Source organism: Thunnus thynnus, chromosome 1 (assembly GCF_963924715.1).
Source record: "Thunnus thynnus chromosome 1, fThuThy2.1, whole genome shotgun sequence".
Lineage (NCBI taxonomy): Eukaryota > Metazoa > Chordata > Actinopteri > Scombriformes > Scombridae > Thunnus > Thunnus thynnus.
Genome location: NC_089517.1, coordinates 26948829 through 26974402, shown reverse-complemented (window position 1 = coordinate 26974402; position 25574 = coordinate 26948829). Strand labels below are relative to the sequence as shown.

The 25574-nt window shown below is 37.6% G+C and overlaps 4 protein-coding genes across 6 annotated transcripts; all 4 read right to left on the bottom strand.

Moving 5' to 3' along the window:
• Positions 1-210: 210 nt before the first annotated feature.
• Positions 211-5285, bottom strand: LOC137185438 (isocitrate dehydrogenase [NADP], mitochondrial). Of its 2 annotated transcripts, none has more exons than XM_067593735.1 (11): positions 5045-5285; positions 4196-4287; positions 3675-3840; positions 3284-3444; positions 3049-3192; positions 2772-2908; positions 2427-2578; positions 2160-2272; positions 1054-1151; positions 861-953; positions 211-727 (listed from the first exon to the last, which is right to left on the bottom strand). In XM_067593735.1, exons 1-11 carry the CDS (start codon positions 5145-5147, stop codon positions 643-645), a joined length of 1344 nt encoding a protein of 447 aa, XP_067449836.1. In that variant the 5' UTR covers positions 5148-5285; the 3' UTR covers positions 211-642. The 2 variants fall into 2 exon arrangements, with proteins under 2 accessions (XP_067449836.1, XP_067449837.1); XM_067593736.1 differs by having other exon boundaries at positions 5002-5130.
• Positions 5286-5980: 695 nt separating this feature from the next.
• Positions 5981-9865, bottom strand: LOC137185464 (transmembrane emp24 domain-containing protein 3-like). Its single transcript, XM_067593737.1, has 3 exons — positions 9611-9865; positions 8909-9154; positions 5981-8131 (listed from the first exon to the last, which is right to left on the bottom strand). The coding sequence occupies exons 1-3, from the start codon at positions 9752-9754 to the stop codon at positions 7898-7900; spliced, it is 624 nt and encodes a 207-aa protein (XP_067449838.1). The 5' UTR covers positions 9755-9865; the 3' UTR covers positions 5981-7897.
• Positions 9866-10622: 757 nt separating this feature from the next.
• On the bottom strand, positions 10623-16872 carry ddias (DNA damage-induced apoptosis suppressor). The gene is made up of 5 exons (XM_067593728.1): positions 16521-16872; positions 16127-16288; positions 15465-15573; positions 14605-14915; positions 10623-13799 (listed from the first exon to the last, which is right to left on the bottom strand). The coding sequence occupies exons 1-5, from the start codon at positions 16643-16645 to the stop codon at positions 11918-11920; spliced, it is 2589 nt and encodes an 862-aa protein (XP_067449829.1). The 5' UTR covers positions 16646-16872; the 3' UTR covers positions 10623-11917.
• Positions 16873-19205: 2333 nt separating this feature from the next.
• Positions 19206-25109, bottom strand: si:zfos-1056e6.1 (uncharacterized protein LOC107988029 homolog). 2 transcript variants are annotated; one of them, XM_067593739.1, is made up of 10 exons: positions 24822-24910; positions 24492-24612; positions 23656-23723; positions 23241-23288; positions 23020-23084; positions 22727-22764; positions 22104-22183; positions 21659-21721; positions 21078-21128; positions 19206-20015 (listed from the first exon to the last, which is right to left on the bottom strand). In XM_067593739.1, exons 3-10 carry the CDS (start codon positions 23665-23667, stop codon positions 19962-19964), a joined length of 411 nt encoding a protein of 136 aa, XP_067449840.1. In that variant the 5' UTR covers positions 23668-23723; positions 24492-24612; positions 24822-24910; the 3' UTR covers positions 19206-19961. The 2 variants fall into 2 exon arrangements, with proteins under 2 accessions (XP_067449840.1, XP_067449839.1); XM_067593738.1 differs by lacking the exon at positions 24492-24612 and having other exon boundaries at positions 24822-25109.
• Between the last annotated feature and the right edge of the window lie 465 nt (positions 25110-25574).

Below are 25574 nucleotides of genomic sequence, written 5' to 3'. Positions count from 1 at the left end.
GCGTCCTTCTTGTCAGCCAGAGTTTGATAAACTGAAACCAAAAATGTTTCTCCACTCCTTTACTTATCATTAAAACCCGAAGAACTTGATTATCATAGAGTGGTTTTTAACCACACCCAAAATGTTTCTGTACAGCCTGTGTTGATATGTGTTTTACTGCGTGTTGCACTGAAAACAATGTTTCTGCAGAAAAAGACAACTCCACACTGCTTGTCATTAAGTGATTAGCTTTTGCTTTTTTATATTCATGCTTATAGAGCAATACATGGCATTACTGTCATTTTTTGTACATATAGATTCCTAAAAATACCTTTTAATTGAATGCAAAAATAGAAACTTCCTTGAAATGGCCATTATAAGTTACTATTAGCAATAATATTACTGTTATTTATACAGTACAATCACTCAATTTATTAATATCAAAAAGGACCGTTGGCAAAAGCAAAGGTGGAGGAACACAAGCTACTGTACACAAGATACTCTATAAGTGATCTATACAAATAGGAAAATGGCACATAAATAGTAAACTTGTTTCCTTCAAAACTGGATACAAAAGTTGATACAAACAACAGGTAAAAACGAGTGAAAAATCTACAGACAGGGTTTGTCTGTACATTGGCACGTGTGTCTTCTGATCGTTCTTCATTTGCCCAGAGCTTTGTCCAGGTTGGTCTTGATGGCATCTAGGAAGTCTGATGTGTTGACATAATGTTCATTCAGCTTGCAGCTGCAAGATCACGGAGCAGAGGTGAGACATGTGATAAAATATACAATCTGTCCTTTATATAGTTTCCTGAAGTCAACTATACACATACAACATACACTTGGCATGACTCAGGGATCTGAATATGTAAACTCACTTGGCCAAACCGTGGATGCAGCCTGCGAGGTCTTTGGTCATCACACCATTTTCCACAGTTTCCACACAGACTTTTTCTAACGTCTGGGAGAACCTGGAGAGCGACAATGCAGGGTGACAACTCAATATGATGCAATATTTCACAAACATATATGTCACATGAATGAATGACACTTGCTAATCAGAAAACATACTTCATCAGATCAGGATTTCCATCGAGTGTGCCTCTGTGCTCCAGCCCTCTGGTCCAAGCAAAGATGCTGGCAATTGGGTTTGTACTGGTTGGTCTTCCCTACAATGCAAGAACACAGTTACTGAAAATTTAACATGACTTTTTGCATTCTGGTCTATTTTGTTATTGTGCAGGGAGACAATCATATCTCTTACTCATCTACCACAGATTTCTTTGTGTGACTGTTCAACATTGGTGTAAAATGATGAGTATAAAAAGAGTCTCTTATTGTTTGATTTGACTAGCACCAAAACCTGCCTTTTACTGTGTCGATCACTGAAAATTTCCAGTTTTTAAACTCCATTTAAACTGTGCTGAAGATATCACAAAAAAATATTGATGCATAAAATATGACTCAGCTTTTCTTCCAGTAATTTGGATCAGTTGAAAAACAAGATACAAACAAAAAATTAAACAAAATAAAATAAAATTCACACCAATTCTTCTGCCCGCTCTTTAATTTTCTTGCACTTTTCAAAACTGTGTGTAAGTCAAAGAAAAGTTCAAACTGGGTGTGGTTTGATTTTTCTGATGTTTTGAAGTTGCTCTCTTAATTACTCTTTTAATACGTGCGGCTGAATACAGATCAAACTGTATAATTTTTTCAGTGAACTTTATATTTCAATGCACTTCTATCGTTTGATGAACTCAGTTTGAACAGTTTCCATGTTGGATGGGTTTGTACTGACTTCAAACATTAAGAGACTGCTTGCAAAACAAAAAGTGGAGAATCCCACAAAACTGAGTTAAGAGAAAATGCCTGAATAAGCAAATTTGAGTGACAGTTGGTATTTGGCATATTCATTGCCATTTACAGCTCTTAACTCTCACAACTTAAATTGTGACTCTACACTACCCCAACAACAAGTCCTATCCCTGAAACAGTCCCTTGAAAAAGTAGGGTCTGACTAAAATGTCCCTCATTTTGCAAACATTTCCACATTTTTGAGGTATAAAACTCTATAAACTATAGAACAGGAGCACACACACCAACACATACACACACAAACAGTTTTCTTTCCTCATAAAGTAAAAACACTTGCAGCATTGTGACCTGGTGACCCTTACCCTCTGGTGTTCACGGTAGTGCCTGGTGACGGTGCCATGGGCAGCCTCAGCCTCAATAGTCTTACCATCAGGACACACCAGTACTGACGTCATGAGACCCAGAGAGCCAAAACCTGGACACAACACAGACAAACAAGCCATTAAAGGGTAATCCCATGATAAGAATAAACCCAAACAATAGCAATGGACTTTATATATTGTATCACCTCCTGACATTATCTTCATGGTCAGAACATGAGGTACTATATGCAGTAAAAGTACTCTTACCCTGAGCCAGAATGTCTGACTGCACATCTCCATCATAATTCTTGCAGGCCCAAACAAATCCTCCTGAAGACTTCAGGACCTGGGCCACCATGTCGTCAATGAGACGGTGCTCGTACCAGATCTTCAGCTTGTCAAACTCTGGTTTGTACGTCCTGAGGGAGACAGAATAATGAAACTGTCACCATAACATTATTTTCATACACTATAACTGGAGACGGTGCATTGTTTGTTCATCTGGTTTTATCACATGAAATTTTGAATTAGCCTGCTGAAAAGTTTTGTTTTTTTTTTTTTATTAAACAATTAACTTCACAAAGGCTCAGTTGTCCTTGTTTAGAATCTTACTTTTCAAAGATTTCCTGGAAGATGTCTTTGAAGCGCCCGTCGTAGGCCTTGAGGATGGTGTTCTTAGTGCTCATGTATAGAGGCCACCTCTTCTGAATGGCATACTGGAAGCAGCTGTGAGCAAACCCACTGATGGACTGTATGAAGAAAATATGAAGGTCCAGAATTTAAACGGAAGAAATCACATCACAGAAACCAAAATTATCTTTAATAAATTATGTTAATCTATGCTTGTATTATCCCATTTAAATAAATCTATAAACAAACTTATTCTTACCTCATCAGTGTTGTACATTCCCATCGCACAGCCCCCAGCAGGAAAGTCAAACACCTCCCACTCCTTCTGCTTGCTTCCATCGTTTGGAGAAAACACAATCTTGAACTTGCCAGGCTGGTCAACAACAAAGTCTGTGGCCCTGTACTGTGAGATTAAACATCAAACCTGGTAAACCAGATTGTTCTTTGATCCGTTTGGCTTTGAAAAAAGTGAACACCACATTTGCATTTTTTACCTGATCGCCAAAAGCATGTCTGCCGATTGTTATTGGTTGTGTCCAACCAGGAACAAGACGGGGAATGTTTTTACAAAGGATTGGCTCACGGAAAACTGTGCCGCCCAAGATGTTCCTGATGGTTCCATTTGGACTCTTCCACATCTTCTTTAGCTTAAACTCTGAGAAAAACAACAAAAGCATTTGCAGCTGAAGACCCAGCACAGTTTCAGTCTTTAACCATAGCTAAGATAACCAACTCATAAAGAAACAAAATGATTATCATTACATGTGCTGTTATTTACACGCTCACATAGATACAACTCTTACTGTTTATACTGGTTAAAAAGGAAATATTACATAATCCCAAACATTTGAAAAAAGCTGCTTAAATTCAATACATCAAACTTACCCTCAACTCTGGCCTCATCAGGGGTGATGGTGGCACACTTGACAGCCACGTTGTACTTCAGAGTCGCAAGTGCAGAGTCAATGGTGACCTGGTCATCCGTCTGGTCGCGGTACGGCAGACCGAGGTCAAAGTACTTCAGCTCAACATCCACATTGGAAAGGATGAGCTGTACATGTACAAAACGTTTATGTGTTATTTGTCTTAGCACAGTGCTGCACAACGACCACAAAATCACACACAGTTTCTGTGATTTAATGTGCCAGTAAAACTATATATTCTATATATAAAAATATATTCTATTCTGATCTGTTTTGTCCTGCACAATCTCCTCATGAGAACCTAATTTCCTTTTGAGTTTGTCATCCGGGATCACAGGCTCAAGAAAAAGTATACCATGAATCCACTTTGAATGAACCAATTTTGATTGTGAATACAAGAAACATCCTTCAAATTTCTAATAATTAAAGGCTATCTATCGTTTTTTTTTTTTTTAGTGAAAAGTCAGTCCTGCAGGCTTTTACCTTCTCTTTGATGAACTCCCATATGATGCGAGTCATCTCATCTCCGTCCATCTCCACCACCGGCTGGGCCACCTTGATTCGCTTTGTGGCATCTGTGAAATGTTTAAATTGATTTTCATGCCTTAATGTGTTTGTCAGTTTGTCGTCTAATTAAAATTAATTTAGCTGAAATTTCAAACGGTCATAATTTGCATGTTGACCTTGGTTTAGACTGAATACACCTATACAAATCAAGCAAAATGCTAAAATTACTACATAGTACACACATCTCACCTGTAACACCTGTCTGATGAAGCACAATAAATATTTCTTTTACCACTCAGATAAGCAGAGTTTATTCTTAATGAGACAATGAAACTCAGGCAGCTGCCAGGTTTTCTGACCTTAGGATTATAGGACTGATTTGATAGCAGTTATTACCTGTCCAGCCTTTTTTTGGTCCTGACAGCACGTGGACTCACATGTCAAGACAGGCTACTCAAATAATAATTTTTATTATCATTCTTGCTACAGAGTGGATTATCATTCCTTTTTCAGGATCTGGTATGTATATACTTCCTACACAACATTCAATGAAATAAGAAACACTTACTTGAACAAGTTTTTCAGATTTCAAAGAGCTTAATGATCTCTCAACATTAAAAATAATCCTAGGAGAAGGAGACAGGACATATCTTGCTGCCCAATATCTATCAACATGCCACAACCTGAGGGTCACAATGACCTAGACACAGATTCACTGTCACATACTGTTTGTTATCTAAAACAACACACAACTAAATGATCATCACTTTAATGTTACGAACCTCGCTGAAAATGAATGGATGTTTTGATCGACGGCTGACTTACAGTTCCTCTGTTGCAGTCTGTGATGATGGCAGCCGGCGGCCGGTGACAGTACAGCAGATACACTTCTCGACCCCGTGGTCAGAGCCTTCAGGTAACCCGCCATGTTTACAGGGGATTGATTACTGACCCGTACGGGGCCGTTCAGACTGTACCGTCTTTTCTTATCAATGAATTACAGGTCGCCATGGAGCCCAGACGTAGGCTCTAATAAATTCCACCCACGTCAGCGTGGATAGAGCACGTTTCACGCTGATTGGTCCGCGGGAGAAGCGCCGGGCCAATCAGAGAGAAGCGTTCTTGTTGAATAGCTTCCAATGGGTTCAGTGTGGGTTCAAGTCGGTTCAAGTTCACTTCAACTGTCCTTCCTCTGTCAATGGAAGAGTGTATTTTTTATGTCTTTATTTAACTAGTCTGTTGTTTAATTTATTTTACGTATTCATATTTTATTCATTGTTATTTTTCTTTTTTTCTTTCTATTTCTTATGTATTGTTTGTGATCCCCCGTCGTTCTTTATTGTACTTAAAGTAAAAAAAACTCTCCTTACTATTTCTGATGATTTCTGATGCCTGACTGTGTGAGTCCCATCGTATTCAGTGTTAAATAAATACACACAAGTGGCTTTGAATACACTTCAGTTTGTCTTTTGGTTTGAGAATTTGCAGGTGTGAATACTTCCCAATTTTTAATGTTTTCAAAAAATAACTGATTAAGATAAATAAATGTAGTAATAATAATAACAATAGTATTATTATTATTATTATTAATATTATTATTATTAATAATGTATTTATTTCTATTTAACATTTCATGACAGTGGTCACCCTCTCACGTTTCAGCCAATCACCCACCACCTGCCTCTTGAACTAATCTTAAACTAGCAAACTGTTAGCTAGTTAGCTTCCGGGGTATGTGTTAAAATAATTCACATAAATTAATGACTTTCCCTTAAATTTTATTTAAATCTGTTGACAACAAACAGACAAGTAAACAAATAGGACTGAAAACATATGAGGTTACTATAGAAGAGGATTAGGACCATGTGAAAAATTAATTTGAGTTCTTTTTAAAGTCAGAATTCTGGGTTTAAATACATTTTTCCCATGTGGCCCTAATCCTCTTCCGTAAGTCACTTTCTAATGTCCGTTAAACATGTCTCCTTGTGGAATAACAAAGACACAACAAGCATATCTCCAAATGTGCATGAATGAAAACTAAGAATCCAATCAATCAGTAACAACAGGATGGGATGTTAACAAACAAACAAAAACAGTATACATTCACTTTTGTAGGAAATTAAGAAAAAAAACTTGCTTAAGGCACTTTTTATGGAAAAGAAAAAAAAGGCATGGACCGGAACAACTTTTGCACATAAATTAAGATGATAACATCAAACTAAACACCATAAAACAACTAAAACTAACAATCACAAACAACAGTTCTTTGGTTTCTACTTGTGTGCCACAACTTTCACTGTAACTGCTGGACATCAAGATGAAAATCCAGTCTGAAGGCAATCTGGGTCATGAACAGATACTGTAGATCTAACTGAAACTGCTTTATCATACCTCTATAAAAATATAATAAATAATCTCTGCAAGATTGAACAATTTCAATATGATCAACAAAATGTTTCTTTTCAATATTCAAGATTCAGTTTATTGTCATTTTTTTGTGTATTTGCATACACAAAAAAATGAAATGCTCTTCCTCCCAGCCCACAGCAGTGCAACAACAACAGAAAGGATTAAGATATACTGTATACCTAAAAAATTCCCTAAAAATGATAAAAACATAAATCCCAAGAGAAAAAGAAACAAAAAAAGAACGAGCAGTTAGCAGCACAGTGAGTTAAAGTGCATTTAGAGAGAAGTACATGTCTCAGTTGGATGTAAACAGCTCTTGTGTGTCAACGAGTGACTGATGGGGGAGTTATAAAATCCATTTTGCTGTCCAGACAACATTAGCCAGCATGATTGTTGGAACTGCCCGTTTGTATGGGTTAGCAGTTAGCCTAGCTTGCACTATTCCACGCCTGCCCTGCCTCCACGTCCTGCCACACTGCTTTCGATGTTTCCTCTCCGGTGCAGCTTGAGGCAAGGCTGTGGTCTTCTTTGGGTCCACTGGGTGTAGCAGACCAAGCGCGCTCATCTGATTTAGCACCCAAAAGTCTTTGTTACAAATGTCCAAAAGAAACTGATGATCATAGACATATTTCCCTGCACTCCACACAATGACACAGACGTAGACGTTGACATGGACAAAGACACTGCATAGTAGGAACTAGGAGAGGCCACTGCAAATGTCGCGCCGCCATCACACCAGTTCATGGAGAGAGAGAGAATACCACCAACAAGGACCCCTTCATTTCACCTCTTGTCTTCACAAAATAACTCTTCTGTTAGCTTCCTCAGTGCAGTTTCTCCTTTGGAAGGTTGGTAACAATTGCAGGTAGCAGTTAGCAGTTGACAGCTAGCTAGTTGTTTTGATTAAAAAAATATATCCAAAGATGATATCTCCTCTTCTGTTCTTGCTGATTAATGCTGTTACCTCTTTTTTAGGGCCTTTTCTGAAGATTATTTGAAGGTTATTTTGCAAAATGTCCCACTTTTTAGGTCCAAGTTAGAGATGTATTCAGGTGCTGAAACTCGCTCTCATAACACGTTAATATAGCACGTCAAGAACAAAACAACAGACACAAAAAGGGTTTCACACTGAATAAGCCAGCAGAAATAAGACAATAACTCAAAGTATCCCTTTAAAAAAGGGTTTGCTGATACTACAAGTTGTGTGTTAATCTCCAGATGCACTGCTATGTTAACATCAGGTTTCCACCCGTCTTCAAGACTACATGGTTAAGTCATCGCTGCTACAGAGCCTTTCTTGTCACTGAAGAAGCTCCTAAGCAACATGACTTGACCGATGCCGATGACAAACAGCAGAACGGTTTCTCCAACTGACCAGTAGGTAACCCGCTCTAAGAGGTGCTCTGCCTTTGTTCGGTCTTGTGCCTCTCGTAGTCTGTACCACGTCTGGGATTCAGCCACCACCTTCAGGATCTCATGAATGGAGACGCAAGTGGACTCCAGCTGAAAGAAGAAAGATCAACGCAAGTTAATCGAGAGCAAAGTAATGGCTTGGGGCAAAAGTTACGGTGGAAGGTGGGTGTCTCTTTTTCTCTCTCTCTCTCTCACACACACACACACACACACGCACACGCACACCAGACTGACTTGTGCCCACAAAACTGCTTCTGAATTCACTTCAAATTCCAAAACTTTTCCCAGGAAGTCCAGGATGTACACATCATACTATTCACTATTCAAATGGTAACTATTTCTAACTTATGTTTTGTGCAAATTGAAATGGACTGGTTGTATGTATCTGTATGTGTCATTTTAAGGGTACCGGTATTAGTATTGGTATCACTTTCGGGGTACTGGTATTGTAATTTTTTAAATGATGCCCAGCCCTATACATCATGTTGAGACTCTTTATCATGTTGAGACTCTGAGTCAAAACAAGTCTGGTTCCACCTTGTGGACTTAATTAAAAACTGTCTCTCTTCTTAAATAATGATGGAACATCAACAGTGTTTCTGGACTTGCTCGTCTCATCTCCTGATTAGTTAGTACAGTCAAGTAGACACATTATCATCAGATAATTTTTATAGTTGTTTACTATTTTGTAATCATCACAAATGTCTCTTTAACCAGTTTTATCTTGCATGTGAAAATATGTATAATGGTTTTGTTTATTTTCTGTTTGCCTGACTACAAGATGCCTTTTCAGACAAAACAGAATGAGCAGCAAGGCCACAGAGTTTTGAACGCCTTGTTCCTCATGTATAAGTTCCTCAGACGTACCTGAGTCAGTGCCGTGGTTCCAGTCATGCTCGGGAGGAGAGGTTCCTCGTCACCATGGCGGAACTCCAGATACACAATTTTGTGTGTAAACGTGGAGAATTCATTGCTAAAGCAGACCTTGTAGACTCCCTTCATAGCTGTGGTGTGAGAGAAGCTGTCGTACTGCTTCTTCTTCTCGTTATACAACACATTGTTTTGCGGATCTGTGACAAAACAGTCCACATCATAGTTCCCTCCTGAAATCACCTAAAAGAAAAGAAAATACAAAACACAGATTAAAAAAAAGCTGTGTGTGAATGACGTGAACAATGACACACCAAGATAGTAGAGTGCAGTTGTAACATATGTTTAGTTGTAACCATCAGTTTGTAACATGTTTGGGCTGTGTGGTGCTGAACTGACTGAAACTGGTTATGCAGCAAACCAGGTAACACTGGCTGAGATAACATTTACCAAACCATTGACTCCTCAAACTGAATCAGAGTTTCTAATGTTTACTGCAGTTAAATTAATTAATGAGGATGTCAGCTGACTTACCAAATGACCACCGAACTAAAAATGTAAAACATGTATTAACTTTAACTTTGCATGTTCTTCCTTTTTTTAAAAAAAGGAGACAGACACTACTTAAATAACAAATGACAGAGGGCAGCGTCCTGCAAACACACAGACTGAAGTGATGAAGCCTGCAGAGTAACTTACTTGGAAGTCAATGTCGAACTTCACGTCTTTCTCTAGTTCCTCGTAGAAACACTGTTTGTCATTGTCGGGGAGCTCAAATGTGAGCTCAGTCCCAAACACCACAAACACATGGAGCAGCAAACAGCTCAGTCCCAGGTACAGCATGCTGAAGGCTGAAGCAAGTCTTCCTCAGCTTTGGTTGCAATGATGATAACAGTGTTGTAGCTCTGACGTGGCGCGAGCACGAAGAGCTTCCGGGGTACTTTTTTTTTTTTTTTTTTTTTTTTGATAAAAATTAGCCAAGTGTTACCAAACGTCAAACATCATCATGCATAGCTCTCTAAAACTAATCTATAACATTATATAAATACACTATATAAATACGATATAAAATAAAAATAATAATGAAATGTTAACATTTGTGTTGATTTGATTCACACTTCCTGATTGCTTAATAGTGACACAACTATTATTTTATGTGAAGTAATTCACCAGGACCGGTTGTGAACAGTGACTGTATATAAATATGGACGACGCGTCTCCACTTCCTACCGCCATCATGGATGTATGACCGCTATGTAAAAGTGAAAGATATATTTGGGTCATCTAATCTAGTGGGGAAAGAAATGTTTTGCCTTCTTCTATTTCGTGATGACGATTGCTCATGAGCGGAAGTAGGGGCGTGGTGTACGCCAGCAGGGTTTTATCCTCGGTTGTCATAGCAACTGATACAGTACATGATATAACAATTTTGCTTCTGTTAATAATGTAAATTTAATTTAGTCAGGTGAATTAATCTCTCACACAGATTTGGTAATCTAATGTAGGCCCCACTGACAGCACAGCAGTTTATCTGCAGCGTCCAAACGAACATACAGAAAGAGACAGAGATGGATTTCCTCATAAACGCTTTTGCTCCGATATTAAGTGAGTAGTTAGTCAGGAAAAAGACAGAAATATAAATAAAATAAATATAACTTCTTAAAACAAAATTATTTTGAGTTAATGAAAAAAATGAGCCAAAACAGTTCCCTATTTGTCACTCAGGTTTGCTCAGTTCATTAAATCAAAATCATCATACACATTTACAATATACAAATCACCATTTTTACACATTAATATGTTCAGTACTTAAAACTAGAAAACCATCAATAAAACATTCATTCACAATCTGTAAATCAAGATACTAACAACCACCGAAAGGAACATGTGGCATTTAAAAAAATATACAATCTCATTTACACCATTTATAAACTACTGGAACTACAAGAAATTAATCAAGAAAATAAGGATTAAAAAAATGAATTTTCTTGAAAGCATTTTTACAACAAAAACAACCACCGAAAAGAACATGTGGCATTAAAACAAATGTACAGGTTTATATGTCTTATTTACACAGTTTATATCATCATTCATATCATATCATATCATATCATTTATGTGTCTGAACGTCCTCCAGAGGGAGACAGAAGTTAGTAAGGTTGTTCTGAAATATTTAAATATTCTTCTGTTACATTTCAATATTTTCAAACTCAAAAAGTAAAAAGAGGCTTCAAGTTTCCACATCACACTTGTATAAGTTGAATATTGGACCATATCATCACATCTCGCTCTCTCTTTTACTCACACATCCAGAACATTGTAATCGTGATATTTAGAGGCTGCTATTCTTAGCTCTTTGGCATCACACTGTACACGCTCATTGCTACATTGATACCCCCCCCCCCCCCCTCAAAACACACACACACACAAAAAAGACAGACCAAATGTTTGAAAGTTCATCTGATGAAGCTTTTACTCTGACACATTCCCAATAAAAGCTTTAAATATTTAAAAGTGGACAGTGTGCAGGAGTTTCTTATTTTCAAAATATATCTCTAAAAGTATGTGGACACCCAGAAATTAAACCCATAAATGATTGTTGAACATCTTATCCACCACTGTAACAGCCTTCTCATTTCTGAGAAGGCTTTCAACAATATTTTAGAACCTGGCTGCAGGGATTTGTTCCCATTTACCTACAAGAGCATTAGTGAGGTCCAACACTGAGGATACTGTAAATGTTTATTAAGGGAGACTGTGTGGCTGAAAGCTTGACTTAATGCCCATTTTAGCAAATGTGGTGCAGCTGAACCTACAAATTAAAAGAAGTGTCTACATTTTCTTAGAGATTTAGTGCATATAACAGAAAACAGGAGAAGTGAGACTTTTCCTATCTTTAGTGTTTCATATATGTGCTCTATTCCCAGATCCTTCCACACAGGGTTGGAATAGTAGTGGTAGTAGCAGCAGTAGCAGTACTCAACACAAATTTAGGGCCTATCATGATCATGATGTGAGAGAGTCAGAGAACAGATCTCTAGACCAATCACATATCTCGCTCTCATTATCAAGCAGGTAACCATTAGATCCATCCAAATTCCCCTCAACTGTTGTGATTTTATCACACCCTGCTGCCTCACTGTCACATGGCTGACTAAAGACACGATATCCTGTTTGTGTCAGACCTCTTGATGATGACATGAGAGTTTGATCCAACACAATTCTTTTACAATTAACTCCATCTGCCTGCTGCTCCTCCCACGTGCAACTGCTGCTATTATCAGTCTGCCTTCCTCTGGGTTTCACGCACGGTTGTGTTTTAGCAGCAGGAGTAGGAGGAACAATTACTTCATTGTCCTCATAATCACACAGAGTCACATCACAAAGACTTGAGTCACATTTGTGGTTTGTCTTTCCTCTTGACGCCAAGGTTAGAACCCCTCTCTGGATCGTCAGGTGCTGTGAGGCCAGCAGATGGTGTTTATGCTTGTCAGGTTTCCAGAACCTCCTTTTTTGGGTGAATCTGTGGCTGCGTCTGATGGGTGTCGTACCCCACACCAAGTTTTCTTTTGTAGACTCTCTGCCACACTGGGGCAGCTGGTCAGCACTGACGCTGTTTAATTTACGAGGAAAAGATGTGGTTTTGGCTGGCTTTTTACTGACCAGTTCAGGCAGATTTCTGTAAAAAGCACAAGAATCTTGCCAGTTAGATCGTGAACTGAATTCACTCAATGTCAAGGTGCTGTATGAGGAGGCAGGTGATCCTGAAGCATCAGCTACTTTTACAACGGGGGTGGACTGAGAGGAAGGGATGAAGTCAAGAGACTGATCTTGACTGTCTTGTGGAATTAAACTGTCACAACTATCTCTGCTGATGCATTTATTGCTCTTTGGTTCCCGTCTGTCTGGTGTTAAAGGTGGGCCTTTAGCCCACCTTTCACCTCTCAGGGACCTGTTAACAAGTGGGCAAGCTTCTGAGGTCGTCCTGACAGTTTCTGCATGCATGTTAAGCATCTTTGTGTTCATATCTATTGGTGAGCTACTGAATAGGTCTGCTGAACAATTGTAGACATCCCCTTCAAGCTGCTCCTCTTCTTTGTTTTCAAAAAGAAGAGAAACTGCTTTCTCGTCCTCCTGCTTACACTCATCAGAACAAATGTTGCTGGCTCGGTCCTGATATGTCTCGTCAGATAAATCATGTCTGTCACCTCCAATATTCTGTGCAGTTGTATTAGTGATGTCCAGTACTTTTTGTGAGTGAATGTCTGTCATATGTGTGTTACTCTGACAAACAGAAATGGATTCACTTGATAAGTTCTTGTCTTGCGATCTGATTCTAATGTTGTTTCTTGCTGTTTCTCTTTGATATTTCACATTTAGATGCAAATCTGTTTCACTAACTCTGTCAAATTCTTTCTCACACAAAAACTCTGAGAGACTCTCAGAAAAAGGTAAATCCTCCCAAGCCACGGAGCTTGACAAAAATGTTTTGGTGAGTGTTCTAGTAGTGCATCCCTTTGCCTTGGAGCTGAGTGATAGATCCTTTTTATGGCTAACTGGGGAGGGACTGAACCAAGTGTTCAGGATGGGGGTGTTTCCGACAGCTTTTTCAATGGATGAGTATGGGTATTTGGCAAATGATGGACTGTTGTAAGAACTGCTGTTTAAGGAAAGAAGGGATGACGGCACTTTCTCCTCTTTGACACTATGATTCTCCAGACAGCCTCTCTGTGCATGACGTGGTGTTTTGTTGTCTGTCTGTTTGCTGTTCTCATCTCCGCTGTCCTGGGTACTGCAGCCTTCCTCCTGCTCTGCCGATGAAGTAACTAGTCCTAGTGATTGATCCCATGGTGGGGTGGGAGTAAGGGTGCAGTCTTGATGCTGAGATCTAGAGTGAAAACAAAAGCAACTGTTACAAAATGTAACAACAGTGAACGATTCATCCAGTGACACCACCTAACACTGGAGATTTACATGGAGAGTCTCTGCTTTTCCTTCAATATCCATAAAACCAATCAAATACTGCAACTTGTTGGCTAAAAATGTGGTAAAGAATTGAAAAGCACATGTGAAATATAAAGACAAAAAGCATGTAAAACTATTCTTGTTTTTACAGCATATAGGGAGTAGCAACAGAAGACTTACAGAGAGTTATTAAATATAAACAGGACCGGCAGTTTGAACTGTCTAGGGCTGTAGTCAACCAAAGAAAGTCTTGGTCGACTAAAATCATACATCTCCCGCTGCAGGAAATAATGGATTACTCCTGGAAAGCTATTGATGTAGCACTTTTCTCCTTGTGAAAATAACACGGAGATTATTCGACCAATGAGAATTTAGTTGGACGAGAGCATATCGACCAACTAATTGACCAGTCGACCAGCAGACTACAGCCCTAGAACTGTCTATGGTGAGACAGCCCTGTTACATTTAATTTGTATTTTCTCACAATCCAAAGAGCATTTTCAAATGAGGAAAACTTTTTGAGGCACAGTTGTAAATTCACTAGTCATTCCAGTGAGCTTGTAAGAATTTTATGTTATGTTTACTTTTTCCTTCTACCTGAGTGAGTCTCACTAATTCCCATTTATTTGTAACTTGTTCTGGCCCCCTACAGAGTCTGCTCTTGAAATAAAATATTGAGCATTATCAGATAAAAGCAATAGCTCTCAATATGTTCTTAAATTCATTACCTTTGCAGTGACTGGGAAAGAAGACCTGAGGCAGAAAGTGTGGTATTATTGAAGCTGCTGGCTGAAGAATGATGAGGAGCCATCAGCAGGACTGTTGCTGGGGGTCTGTAGGTTTTGCTGTGATCAGTGGATTCTTGCTCATATTCTGCTTTCTGAAGAAGGATCCGATAATAACTAACCACTGAGCAGCCTCCCAGGCCTGTAGCTTTTGGGAGAATCATCTGACTGGCAATGAACTGGACCATGTCTGTACTGTTGGAGCCATTCGGAGCACGCCCTCCTAACCAAGGCCCACTTTCTGTTTCTGCTACCTGTGGGGCAAAGACAAGACCAGGGAAGGTTGACATCAAGCAGCCTAAAATACAAATGAAATTTAATAGAATACACATTTTGAACATGTTGTTCAGTCTCAGATGGCTACTACACTGTTCTTGACACAGCATTAATGTACGGTACGACTACCCTGATGACATAAATCAGGGTTACTTCAAGGTGTAATTGTAATATTGTCACAACTAAGAGCTGTTTTTAAACTACAAGTTTGAGATTTCATCAAATATAAAATTGCATTTAAAGGTGAGGGTCAATTCCAGTTTCTTGGAGACTAAAAATTATTAAAAGGGAATTTTGAAATCTTAGCAATTAAAGATCATATAAAATGAGGTAAAATCAACAACATTTCTTGATGTTTGTTGACATGTAATACAAAACTTGTGGGAATAATACAAACTAACATTTAGACATTAAAAAATGTCTCTCTCCAATTTAAGCCTTGTATCAAGGTGATATTCAATGATATCAAGCTTGGTATATGCCTTGTATAACCAATTAGCATAATCCAATACCCAATGAAGTTGTACCTTTATTCCAAAGATAAAATGTCTGCCAATGAAACAGTCCGTGACAGCCTTCACTAACAAAGTGGATCTGGTTGATGGTTCAGTTGGTCCTTCCAAATTCTCCACCAACCTACAAAATTACAGACACAACAAAAATCCAAACTGCTTGTCACCAAACTGATCACAAGTTGATCTTTTTAAATGTACCACATTAAACATGGGTAAACTTTATTCCCTGTGACAAACACAGGGTTTCCTGCAGTGCAGACCACCTCGCCAGAAACAAACACTCACAAACGTCAGAAAAACGTACAAAAATATACATTTTTCTGACTCGAAACAAGATGCGTCAAGATCCGGTTGACTTCACCTCTGCTTAACCTTTTTTCTGGTGAAAGGAGTTTACACAGAGACTTGTGCAAAAGTAATGTTAAAATGCATGAAAACCAAACTTGTGTTGAACATAGAGTCTAAATGTTCAACTCAGAGAATAATGTGATGCTTCAGATACAGAGCAACATGACTTCACTGCTGAATTAAGAGATTACATTACAAACTAAAGTGTCAAATTCAATCCAAACAAAAAAACAAACATACAATATACATAAAACAATTCATGCACGCAATACATTACATACAGACATGTTGATGGTAGTTGTTTGACAGATCATTTTTGTGCTCACCTCTGTAAACCACTTGCATGAATGCCAAAGAATGGGTTCAAGCTATTGCCAAATACTGTTACTCCAAATATACTCTTGTCCCGGGTTACCCTCAGTGACAGACGGTATCTGTAATCAACCTGTTCCCTCAGACAGCTGTAACCACACCTGGAGCATCTGCATCTGTGGCGGGTAGACAGAAAAGGCAGGTGAAGGTGAGTATTAGTGTATTAGTGAGAGGGAGGGAATTATACAGTTAGCTTTAATTAGCATTGTAGCGGAAGGTGAGAGTAATTTATCTAAGTTAGCTGACAGTTACATCAATTCATTTAGGGGTTTAAGCTGATACAGCCTTTATGAATACCTCTATATGAAGTCGGCAGTGAGACGTAACGTTAACTTGTCTTTTTTTTACCTCGTCGTGTCCTGCTGCTGCTGAACATCAATCCTTGAGAAGCAGCCTTTACAACACGGATAAAACACACAGGTATCTTGCAGAGACAGCACAGCACAATCCACCAGAGCCCGTCTAACAGACATTTAGTCTGCCAGGAGTTGAATCTGAGGAGCAGACACTCGGCTGCAGCTAGCTCACGTTTAAATTAACTTAACTGTAAAGTAACGACAGTAACTTCCTTACCAACGATTATTTCTGGACTCACAACGAATTTCTAACTTGCCACCAAAAGTGCTCTTCTCCGTGTTGTTTTGATTTGTTGGCGGTTGGCAGCCAGCTTGTAGGCGCAGTATCGCCTCCTACTGGTCTGGAGGACGTGAGGCGCAACACCGGGTCTCTAATAAAAATATTATACCAATGTGAAAATAAGGATCAAACTAAATAAGATTTTTTTAAAAACGCTTCTATTGACACGTATTTCACGTACATATAGAGGTAGAGGAATAATTATCAAGTGGACATGGGATGAAAATCTGGAAAGGGTATTTATATCTTTTTGTTTTCTTTCTTTTTCCACATTCGACAAAAATTGTTGCGCTAATAGCATACAGACTACTTATTGCATCCTGTGATGCATTTCTTCACCTTTCACTGATGTGAAAATTACAGTTATGTGACACATATCAGTGATGCAAAATGAGAAGAATTGATTGATTTTTGAGAAAGCCCAAAATGACGTCTTCAAATGTCTTGTTTTTTCCAAAACTCAAAGATATTTAATTTACTGTCATAGAGGACTAAAAAATGAGAAAATATTCACATTTGAGAAGCTGGAATCACATACGTTTTGGAGTAAGTTTAACTCTGAATATTGAGGAGAACAAATCAGCTTTCTTTCAGCTTCTGGGGGAATCTGATGTCCAGTCAGTTACAATTATGGGAGGTGACAAATTTCCATAAGGACAATCACTATATCTACTTTATAACTACATTATAGACAATTATAGTGTATATGAATAGTAGTACCACAGTGCACATGTGGTATCAAAGGTATATTTAAAATATATTAATGCATATAATTAGTGGGACGTTGTTTTAAATATAAGTTTCCATTATAATTAGTTGAGTACAGATTTGTATTTGCACTTCTTGCATTCTTCCAGCAGATGATGCTGCAGCCGGACAACCCTACTAACATCTGTGTCCCCCTGGAGGAGGAAGCTCCTCCAGGGGGACACAGATGCAGGATGTGAAGCAGGCCCTGCCAAATAACCCCTAGGTCCTTTCCGTCAGAGTCAAGCCAAACAAAGGAGCAGAGATATAAACTGAGTCTGAAAAAACAAGCAGATTTTTAAATTATATTCTCTAAACCTGTGAATTAGTTTTAATGCCACATGTTGTTTTTATTGTAAAAGAATCTTTTTGAGAAAGTTCATTTTTAAATCCTTATTTTCTTGTTTATTTTCTTGTTGTTTCAGTATCAATATAAACTGTGTAGATGAGATAATCTATTTTTAAATGCCATCATGCTAGTTCATCAAATGAACTGTGTTACACCATACAGTAGGTGTTACTTAACACAATGTTACAGTTTTGTTAATTGCCACATATTTGTTGTGAAAATTGGAAAAAGAAGGTTTTCAAACACCTCCAAAAAACAGCAGATATGTGGTGTACAGAAAATGTGTGATGTTATGCAGAAAAACAGAAAACCAGTTTTTTTAATAAATATATTCTGATTTCTTTTAAATTCAAATATTTTGAACAGATAAATACTTAAATTCTGGAGCAAAGGACTGAGATCCACTTACTTAAATTTCTCCTCCAGTCAAAAATGTGTTTTACTTATTGTTACTTAATTTGGATGTTTGACTTTCACTGTGCAGCGTTTGACACTAGATGGCTGTTTTCACATTCATCTGCTGAAGGGGGAGAAATTCTCTGTGCTCACCTTAAACCTGATATTAAGATGTGTATCTATGAACATCGTAAAATCGCAACTAGTTTGGAGCCAATCCTGGCCCAGTATGCAGCCTCCAGTGCACAAACTGTACACTAACTTTTCAGTGAAGTAGAAGACATCTGACATCCAGCAGTTAAACTTTTAGAATGAGAAATATTTGCATATCCGTAGATCCACTCATTTTTCAGTGAGGGAGGAGTAGATGTGCTTGATTGAACTCAAACTCATATAAACATATTGAAAGCAGAGTATTTTTATATTGTTGTCACTTTTACTGAAAGATTCAAACTCGAAACTTGCTTATAATCAGTATGTTGTATGTAACTGGGATACAGATGTACACTCTGTTTACCTATTTGTTCATTTGAGACTAAAAATCTTAACAATTGCCTAAAAAAGCTGACCTAAAATGGTTTAGAGTGATTTTTTTGTTTTTGTCTGAAATTCAAAGTTGTGGTTAAAAGTGTAGACAGCCTATCAAGCTGAAATTGAAACAATAGAGTATTTATTGCTTTTATATCATTTGCTACAGTATGAGGAAGTTGTTCAACATTTGCAACAGTTAGCCTCAAACAGATGACTCATCTCTCTTACCTGATGACTGAAAGGAAATGATCATACAACCTGTTCCCATGGGTTTAATTTAGTGTCCAAAAATGATAAGTTTAAGTTATTGGCACCTGAGGCTGTGTGGTTCACTTCTGGATGTTGCAGCCAGACATTAAAATAAAAAAAACATCTCCATTTCTTTCCTTTATTTCATTGATTTAATGGTACACACAACCTAAGGTTACATCACAAGTTACATTTGGTCATTTGTCAGACTTCATCTGCAAGTCAAACCACTGGCTGGTTGCCATAGTTACAGTAATTCTGCTGGGTCCCAACACAAACATGTTAAAATACGTTGTTCCTTACACTAATTTTCTTACTTTCTCTCTAGGTGGAAAAATATACAAAGTCTCTGTTTTTTATGGACCATAAACTAGTGTACATCATCTATGAGAAGATTTGTCATTTATCTCTGAGTTTTGCCATCGATATGTATGGTATTGATAAAATAAAACCTAAATGACAATTTCGTGCAAACACGGATCTTTGAAAACAAACTGTAAAATTATTTTTTGCAGAAAAGCAGAATACAACTGTTACAATTATCATTTTGCAACCTGTGATTGCATGAAAAACATTTAGCTACATAGGTGTGACACTTAAAAGTATATCTGTGTTTAATCTATATTTAGGTTCATGTCCAGTCAAAAGGTTAGAGAGGTGAGTTTGTGATCAATATGTTCCCAGTTCAAAGCCACTAAGTTAAGATTCTTCCAAGACTGATGACTTGTTTGAAACATAATCATGAACATCAACATCAACATAATGATGAGAACACATGATCCCTTGATGACATGACAAAATCCGCGGCGAATGACAAGTGTAACCACATCCTTACAGAAACTGTGTGTCTTATGAAATTCTTGTGAAATGTTGGAATTGGTTTACCACAGAGGTGCTCTGGTCAGCACACCCTTCCAGCTGTGAGACTCTGCCACCTGCAGCAGAGCAGGACAGTGTGTTTAAACATGAAACTGAAAAGTAATGGCATACAGCATGAAACACAAAGACTAGAAGAATACATTGAAACATCCCTTGAAAGTGTTTTTGTGACTGTTAGACTTCAGTTAAATGGTGGCTATAAGTTCATTAATTAGGCTTGTTAATAAGATTATTACTCAAATTAAAAGTGTTGTGAGGACGTCAGCTTAGATACGTAAACTCCTAGACAAGGTTGTAGCTGTGTGGTAGGACGGTGCTTATTAGTCAAACACATAATAGATGCATTAAACCACAACATCATAACAGAAGGACTTTGATGTAAATAATACTTGTAATTAACAATACCTCATAAATGTGTTGTTGCAAGCTGCGCTAAATGTTTGCCATGTTAGATTTTCACCTACAGATTTTATTCACTCAAGCTCATGTAACCATTGTACAAGCAGCAAATACAAAGCAACAAAACAATGAAACCCAGCAGGAATAAAGGGAGCATATGGGTAGAGCATTATTCATGAAGGCACTTATTTTACATTTAACCTCTGGCTTATCTGACTTTAATAACAAATGAAACTTAAAGCAGTAGATCAACATTTTGGAAAACAAGCCGTTTTCTGGCAGAGAAACTGCCTGGCTCAGAACTGGGAAATAAACTTATTTCCCCATATTGTAATAATTGTTGTTTTTTTTTACATTCAAGCAAAATGTGGTTATTTCTGCCTAATCTTTCATATCTTCCAGTCACTTTGGGGATTCAGCTGTTGCTTACCCTAAATTGTGTTTTTCACTTTCAGTCTGATATCAGATATACAGTATATTCGTGCACCTGCAGATTAGGTGTGTGTGATTTGATCTCGCTGGAGCACTTTTAACTCTCTTGCTCTGTTTCTGTTGCTTTTACATTTGGGGCTAACTAATGCTTTTAATTGTGTTTAAACTTTATGTCTCTTGTCATATAGAAGTGTCAGTAATTGTGATTAAGTTACTCTGTTACTTTGTCTACTGTCTATTGATCTAAGATATCTGTCTGTTTATTATGTCTGAGCAGAATGACTCACCTGCATTCTCTTATGAAGAAACCTCAACTTCTGGTTAAGACATTCAATCTCCTGAAACAAGACAGTCATGGTCAGATGGATGTAGAGGCGCATATGATTCTATAGTAATTTTATCATAACACAAACTACAAACTATATCTAAGTGACTATAATTACACTCATGAGCACGGCTGTGTTATAAGGAGTTATATTTGTGAAGAAATAATTATCACGCAAAGAAAAATATAATGTGAGTAAACAAAAACTCAGTAAGACTTTGTGAGCACACAGAGCAGATATGTTGAGGGGGGAAGTGAGTAAAACTGAGTGAAAAAGGTTACAATATGTGGATAATAGCAAACACGTAAACAAATGTATTGAGCACAGAATAGATTTGTTTACTCAAATTAAATTATTCTTTGTGTGATAATAATTTCTGTATGAAATCTGCTTTATTTTCTTGCAAAACAATCTTTATCTGTGCTCAAAATGTTCCATTACTCACTCAGGAATGAGGCACAAATAGTAAAACTCCATAGTATGTGTTACGGTTAAGACATTGTTCACTGTAATGTCGAAAGCCTGGAGGAAAGTTCAAATACCTGGTTTAGTTTTTCATTGTGCCTGAGTTTAATCTGAGGCAGAAGGTCTTCCAGTCTCTGAATCTGAAATTAAACATGGAACCTGAATGATTTTATAATTGTTTTTGTTTTTATTGTTTTTTTTTTTAAATCAAATTACAAAATAACATTTTCATTTCTGTCAGTCATTTCTTTCTTTCGTCAGGCCATAAAGACTTCCACCTTGCCAAAGGGAATCTACTTATATTGTTGTCATGGAGATTTTCTGAAGTAGATCATCTCCTCTTGGACACTTTAAAACAAACCAAACTGCTATTTCTAAGAAGTGCACAGTTGATATTGTAGAAGAATTTGAAAGAATCATTTGCTTTGCCAAAGATGGGAATTTTACTGCACAGTTGAATTTCTGAACTATTACCAAACCACTAATGTTGTTGTTGTCTCATTGCTATGTGCTGTGTCATACCCTCCTGTCAATAGTTTGTAGCCTGGTCTTCATGGTCTTGTTGATCACAGTCATGGGAATGGTCCTGGGTTTGGGACGCACTAGGAATAGAAAAGTCACAACCATCAAAGAAAAAAACACTAGTGTTTCACTAAAGTAAGGCCTTAGAAATGAGTTTTACTAATGAAGGGAAACGTGAATGACAAACACACATCGCTTCAACATAACTGTGAAAAAGTACCACATTTGTGTTGCAACTACACTGTGTACTTTAGCAATACTTAATACAAAGAAGAGTAAAATATTCAAGTGTCAACAATAATAGGTGCTTATGAACATTTTTAGCTTAGGACAGATTTATAGTAGTTTGCCAGGTACTATGATTTGTGATACTGTGTTGCTTTTTCTCTTCTGGTGTCACCTCAAAGTCTATTGCAATCCATTTTGGGTTGTAACTAAACTAGAAGTTATTATTCTTATTTGCATATAAAAATCCTGCACAGGTATTGGGGAAAATATGCAATCTTCACACACATATATATATATATATATATAGGAGAAATGGGACATTCCTGTAGATATCATATAGCATATAAAACTGTATTTTAGTGATCCAGTGTTGATCAAGTTGAGTCCACTCTTACCATGCTGAAAGGTCTTGGCTACCTCAAGCACATAAGGCCTGTGATGAAAAACACACATTACCAGTTGACACAAATGCTAAATAAATGCACTGAATAGACATACAGCAGATTTTGTACCACCAAGAAAAAATAGAATCTTCTAATTGTCTTAATATGAATTTGAGGAATGAAAGACCTTAAATACATCAGTAAATACAGTATTTACAACAACTAAAATCAAACACAGATGTCACATTTACGAGTGTTCTGAGTTCACTATTGGAGGAAGCTGCTGTGAGTCTGACGTGACTTACATGTGTTTGCTGTTAGCTGGGATCGAGCTGTTCAGAGGAATCAGACAGCCACGGTGGTTTCTTATCTACAAACAGACAAAAGCAGCCAGTGATCCAGCTCACTGTGTTTTTAAGGATTCTCACCTCATATCGATAGTTTCAGGACTGTAGACATGCAGTATGTGTTTCCTTCAAGCATTCCGATACACGCCTACAACTTAAACATGAGGGCAAAGGACTACCTTGAATATAACATCTGAAGAGTTCAGGCCGAAGGTAGTGGTGATGATCTGAAAATAGATAATATAAAAAGATGTAGTATCAAAATATATGACAGAAAAAACAGCCAGAGAGTTTCTGTTGTAAATAAGTTGGCAAAATAATCATAATAACTAACAATAATAATGATGATAACAATAAATCCAACTGAAAACAGGATCTTAACAAAATATGTTTTGTAAAGGTTTCAAATACTGGCAAAGAAGTAGTAAGAATGACAACAAATGGTTATAGTCCAACCCATTCTCAACACATTAAACCCCCTCTGACTTTTAAATGTGAAATCCATCAAAAGCCAAACAGGCTTCTGGTACGACTAACACTCAATACTCTCCCCCAATATACTGCGCAGGGACAATAACAAAAACACTTGCACACCTGTATGATCATGGGGATCTCAGCTGCAGGAGGAAGGGACACTTCTCGAAGAGCCACCACTCTGTCATCTGCAACAGATACAACATGAGGTGGTCGCACCTGCTAATAAGTCACAGCATTTATAACTGGTAATTAATGTCTGTATTAATTGTTAATTAATCATTTTCAAAATGCTTTATGGATCAGTTATAAGCCTTTATGGTGACCAAATGTTAGGTAGCCATGTTGTGAAAAATCCCTGTAGCTGGACACTTGATTTGCCTTTTTAACTCTTTAGTCGATCAGATAGACTGCTCCAATGGACAGTTTGACCTCTGACCTCCTGGAAAAGAACTGCAGGGCATCTGGACAACAGCCCATCAATTAACATTAACAACTGCTGGCTTGGTGGATCATAATAAAAACCCTTATCAATCCCCTTTTAACATTTGCATGATTTAGTAACTTTTGCAGAAGGATTATGACCCTTTATTGATGACTTTATTAACACGCATAGCTACAAATTGATAGTTTATTGCCATTTATTAATGTCACCATTTATATCTGAAGATTTGAGCATTTATTAATGACCTCACTTGAGTTGTTCTTAATTATGGGTTATATCTGATCTACAAAGCATTAATTATGTATTAACCAGTAAAAAGCCATTAGTTATCATGTATAAACTCTTTATGGGATGTCTTAAGTGGTGTGTTAAATATCAGTGTCATGAATCAGAAAGTTGCAAATGCAAACACACACAGCAGTCAAGGAGCAGCCAGGAATCATTTTGTGTTACTGTAAGCAGCAGTCCAACATTCAGACTAATCAGCCTTTTCATTTCCTGTTTCACTCACTGTACAAAATCTGAGACGTGGGCGGCTGCTGCAGCTAATAACACTCAACAGTCAAATGCAGCTGCTGCTGTCCTTGGAGCGTGTTTGGATATAATCTTTACAGACAACACCTGACCATTTTCTGGGTAAAAAGAAAAAAAAATCATGTTTTAATAACGTGTAGTTTGAATTTACACCATAGTCCGAGAAAAAGATGAGAACGTAATCAGTCTTCAGTGGGTTAAAGAGGCTGGTTGCCATGGACACAGACGCACGCACAGACTACATCAGTGGATGAAAATTAATTTATCAGTCATTGGAAAGTCGAAAAACTTGCAGAAACCTACGAACCGTTTTCGTCAAGCCGTCTCAGAGCGATCCAGGTCTTTGATAAACGTGGTAATTTGTCTAAACTGACGTTAGACATTTTAATCCTCCTTCTCCTCCTCCGCAGCAGCAGCGGTCCTCTTCATGCATCCATGCAGCGGCCAGACACGGGAATACACGCTGCATCCGGTCAGGGACTTTCAGAAGAAGTCTTTTTACGTCTGCAGCTTCACGCCAATGTGCCTCATATCAGGTGTCTGTGTGTGAGAGGTGTGCAGCAGCAGAACAAACCTGACACTTCCTGCTACTTGCTTTACTTGAGTATGTCCATTCTGTGCAACTTAATACTACCACATTTGGGGAAATACTGTACTTTTAACTTTTGTTTCATATTTCAATGATAATAATAATGATAATCACCATAATTTATAGATCTCTTTACAAAAAATCTTCTTTACAGAAAATTTAAATCCATTCTCAAAATTTGAAATCATTAGAATTTATAATACCTATTAAACAAATGTGAGAAATGTGAGATAAGAGAAATCGAGAAATAAAAAGACAATTCAAGAAAAAAAGCTCAAAGTAAAATCAGAATAAGCTCTACAATAAAAGTATGTTTTAAGAAGAGATTTTGAAGATGTACTGACTCATGTTTTGGTTTACATATAAAACATATAATCAGTAAATCAAATATGATGGACTATTATTTATTAAACTACCTACAAGTGGGCTGAATGAAGCAGTTAAATGATCTCAACTTAGTTCAGCTACAAC

What these genes read in the sequence shown, in the direction of transcription:
- LOC137185438 (XM_067593735.1), bottom strand. Translation starts at nt 5,147, where the DNA reads ATGGCGGGTTACCTGAAGGCTCTGACCACGGGGTCGAGAAGTGTATCT. An exon ending in TTCCAGGAAATCTTTGAAAA is followed by an intron (nt 2,579 to 2,771) that starts GTAAGATTCTAA and finishes TGTCTCCCTCAG; the next exon opens with GACGTACAAACCAGAGTTTG. An exon ending in TGCATCCACGGTTTGGCCAA is followed by an intron (nt 728 to 860) that starts GTGAGTTTACAT and finishes GTGATCTTGCAG; the next exon opens with CTGCAAGCTGAATGAACATT.
- LOC137185464 (XM_067593737.1), bottom strand. Translation starts at nt 9,754, where the DNA reads ATGCTGTACCTGGGACTGAGCTGTTTGCTGCTCCATGTGTTTGTGGTG. An exon ending in AGTTCGACATTGACTTCCAA is followed by an intron (nt 9,155 to 9,610) that starts GTAAGTTACTCT and finishes CTTTTCTTTTAG; the next exon opens with GTGATTTCAGGAGGGAACTA. An exon ending in GAACCACGGCACTGACTCAG is followed by an intron (nt 8,132 to 8,908) that starts GTACGTCTGAGG and finishes TTCTTCTTTCAG; the next exon opens with CTGGAGTCCACTTGCGTCTC.
- ddias (XM_067593728.1), bottom strand. Translation starts at nt 16,645, where the DNA reads ATGTCTGTTAGACGGGCTCTGGTGGATTGTGCTGTGCTGTCTCTGCAA. An exon ending in ATTTTATCTTTGGAATAAAG is followed by an intron (nt 14,916 to 15,464) that starts GTACAACTTCAT and finishes TTTGCCCCACAG; the next exon opens with GTAGCAGAAACAGAAAGTGG. An exon ending in CTTTCCCAGTCACTGCAAAG is followed by an intron (nt 13,800 to 14,604) that starts GTAATGAATTTA and finishes TTTTCACTCTAG; the next exon opens with ATCTCAGCATCAAGACTGCA.
- si:zfos-1056e6.1 (XM_067593738.1), bottom strand. Translation starts at nt 24,897, where the DNA reads ATGTCTAACGTCAGTTTAGACAAATTACCACGTTTATCAAAGACCTGG. An exon ending in AGATCCCCATGATCATACAG is followed by an intron (nt 23,289 to 23,655) that starts GTGTGCAAGTGT and finishes ATCTATTTTCAG; the next exon opens with ATCATCACCACTACCTTCGG. An exon ending in TTCTTCATAAGAGAATGCAG is followed by an intron (nt 20,016 to 21,077) that starts GTGAGTCATTCT and finishes GCTCTGCTGCAG; the next exon opens with GTGGCAGAGTCTCACAGCTG.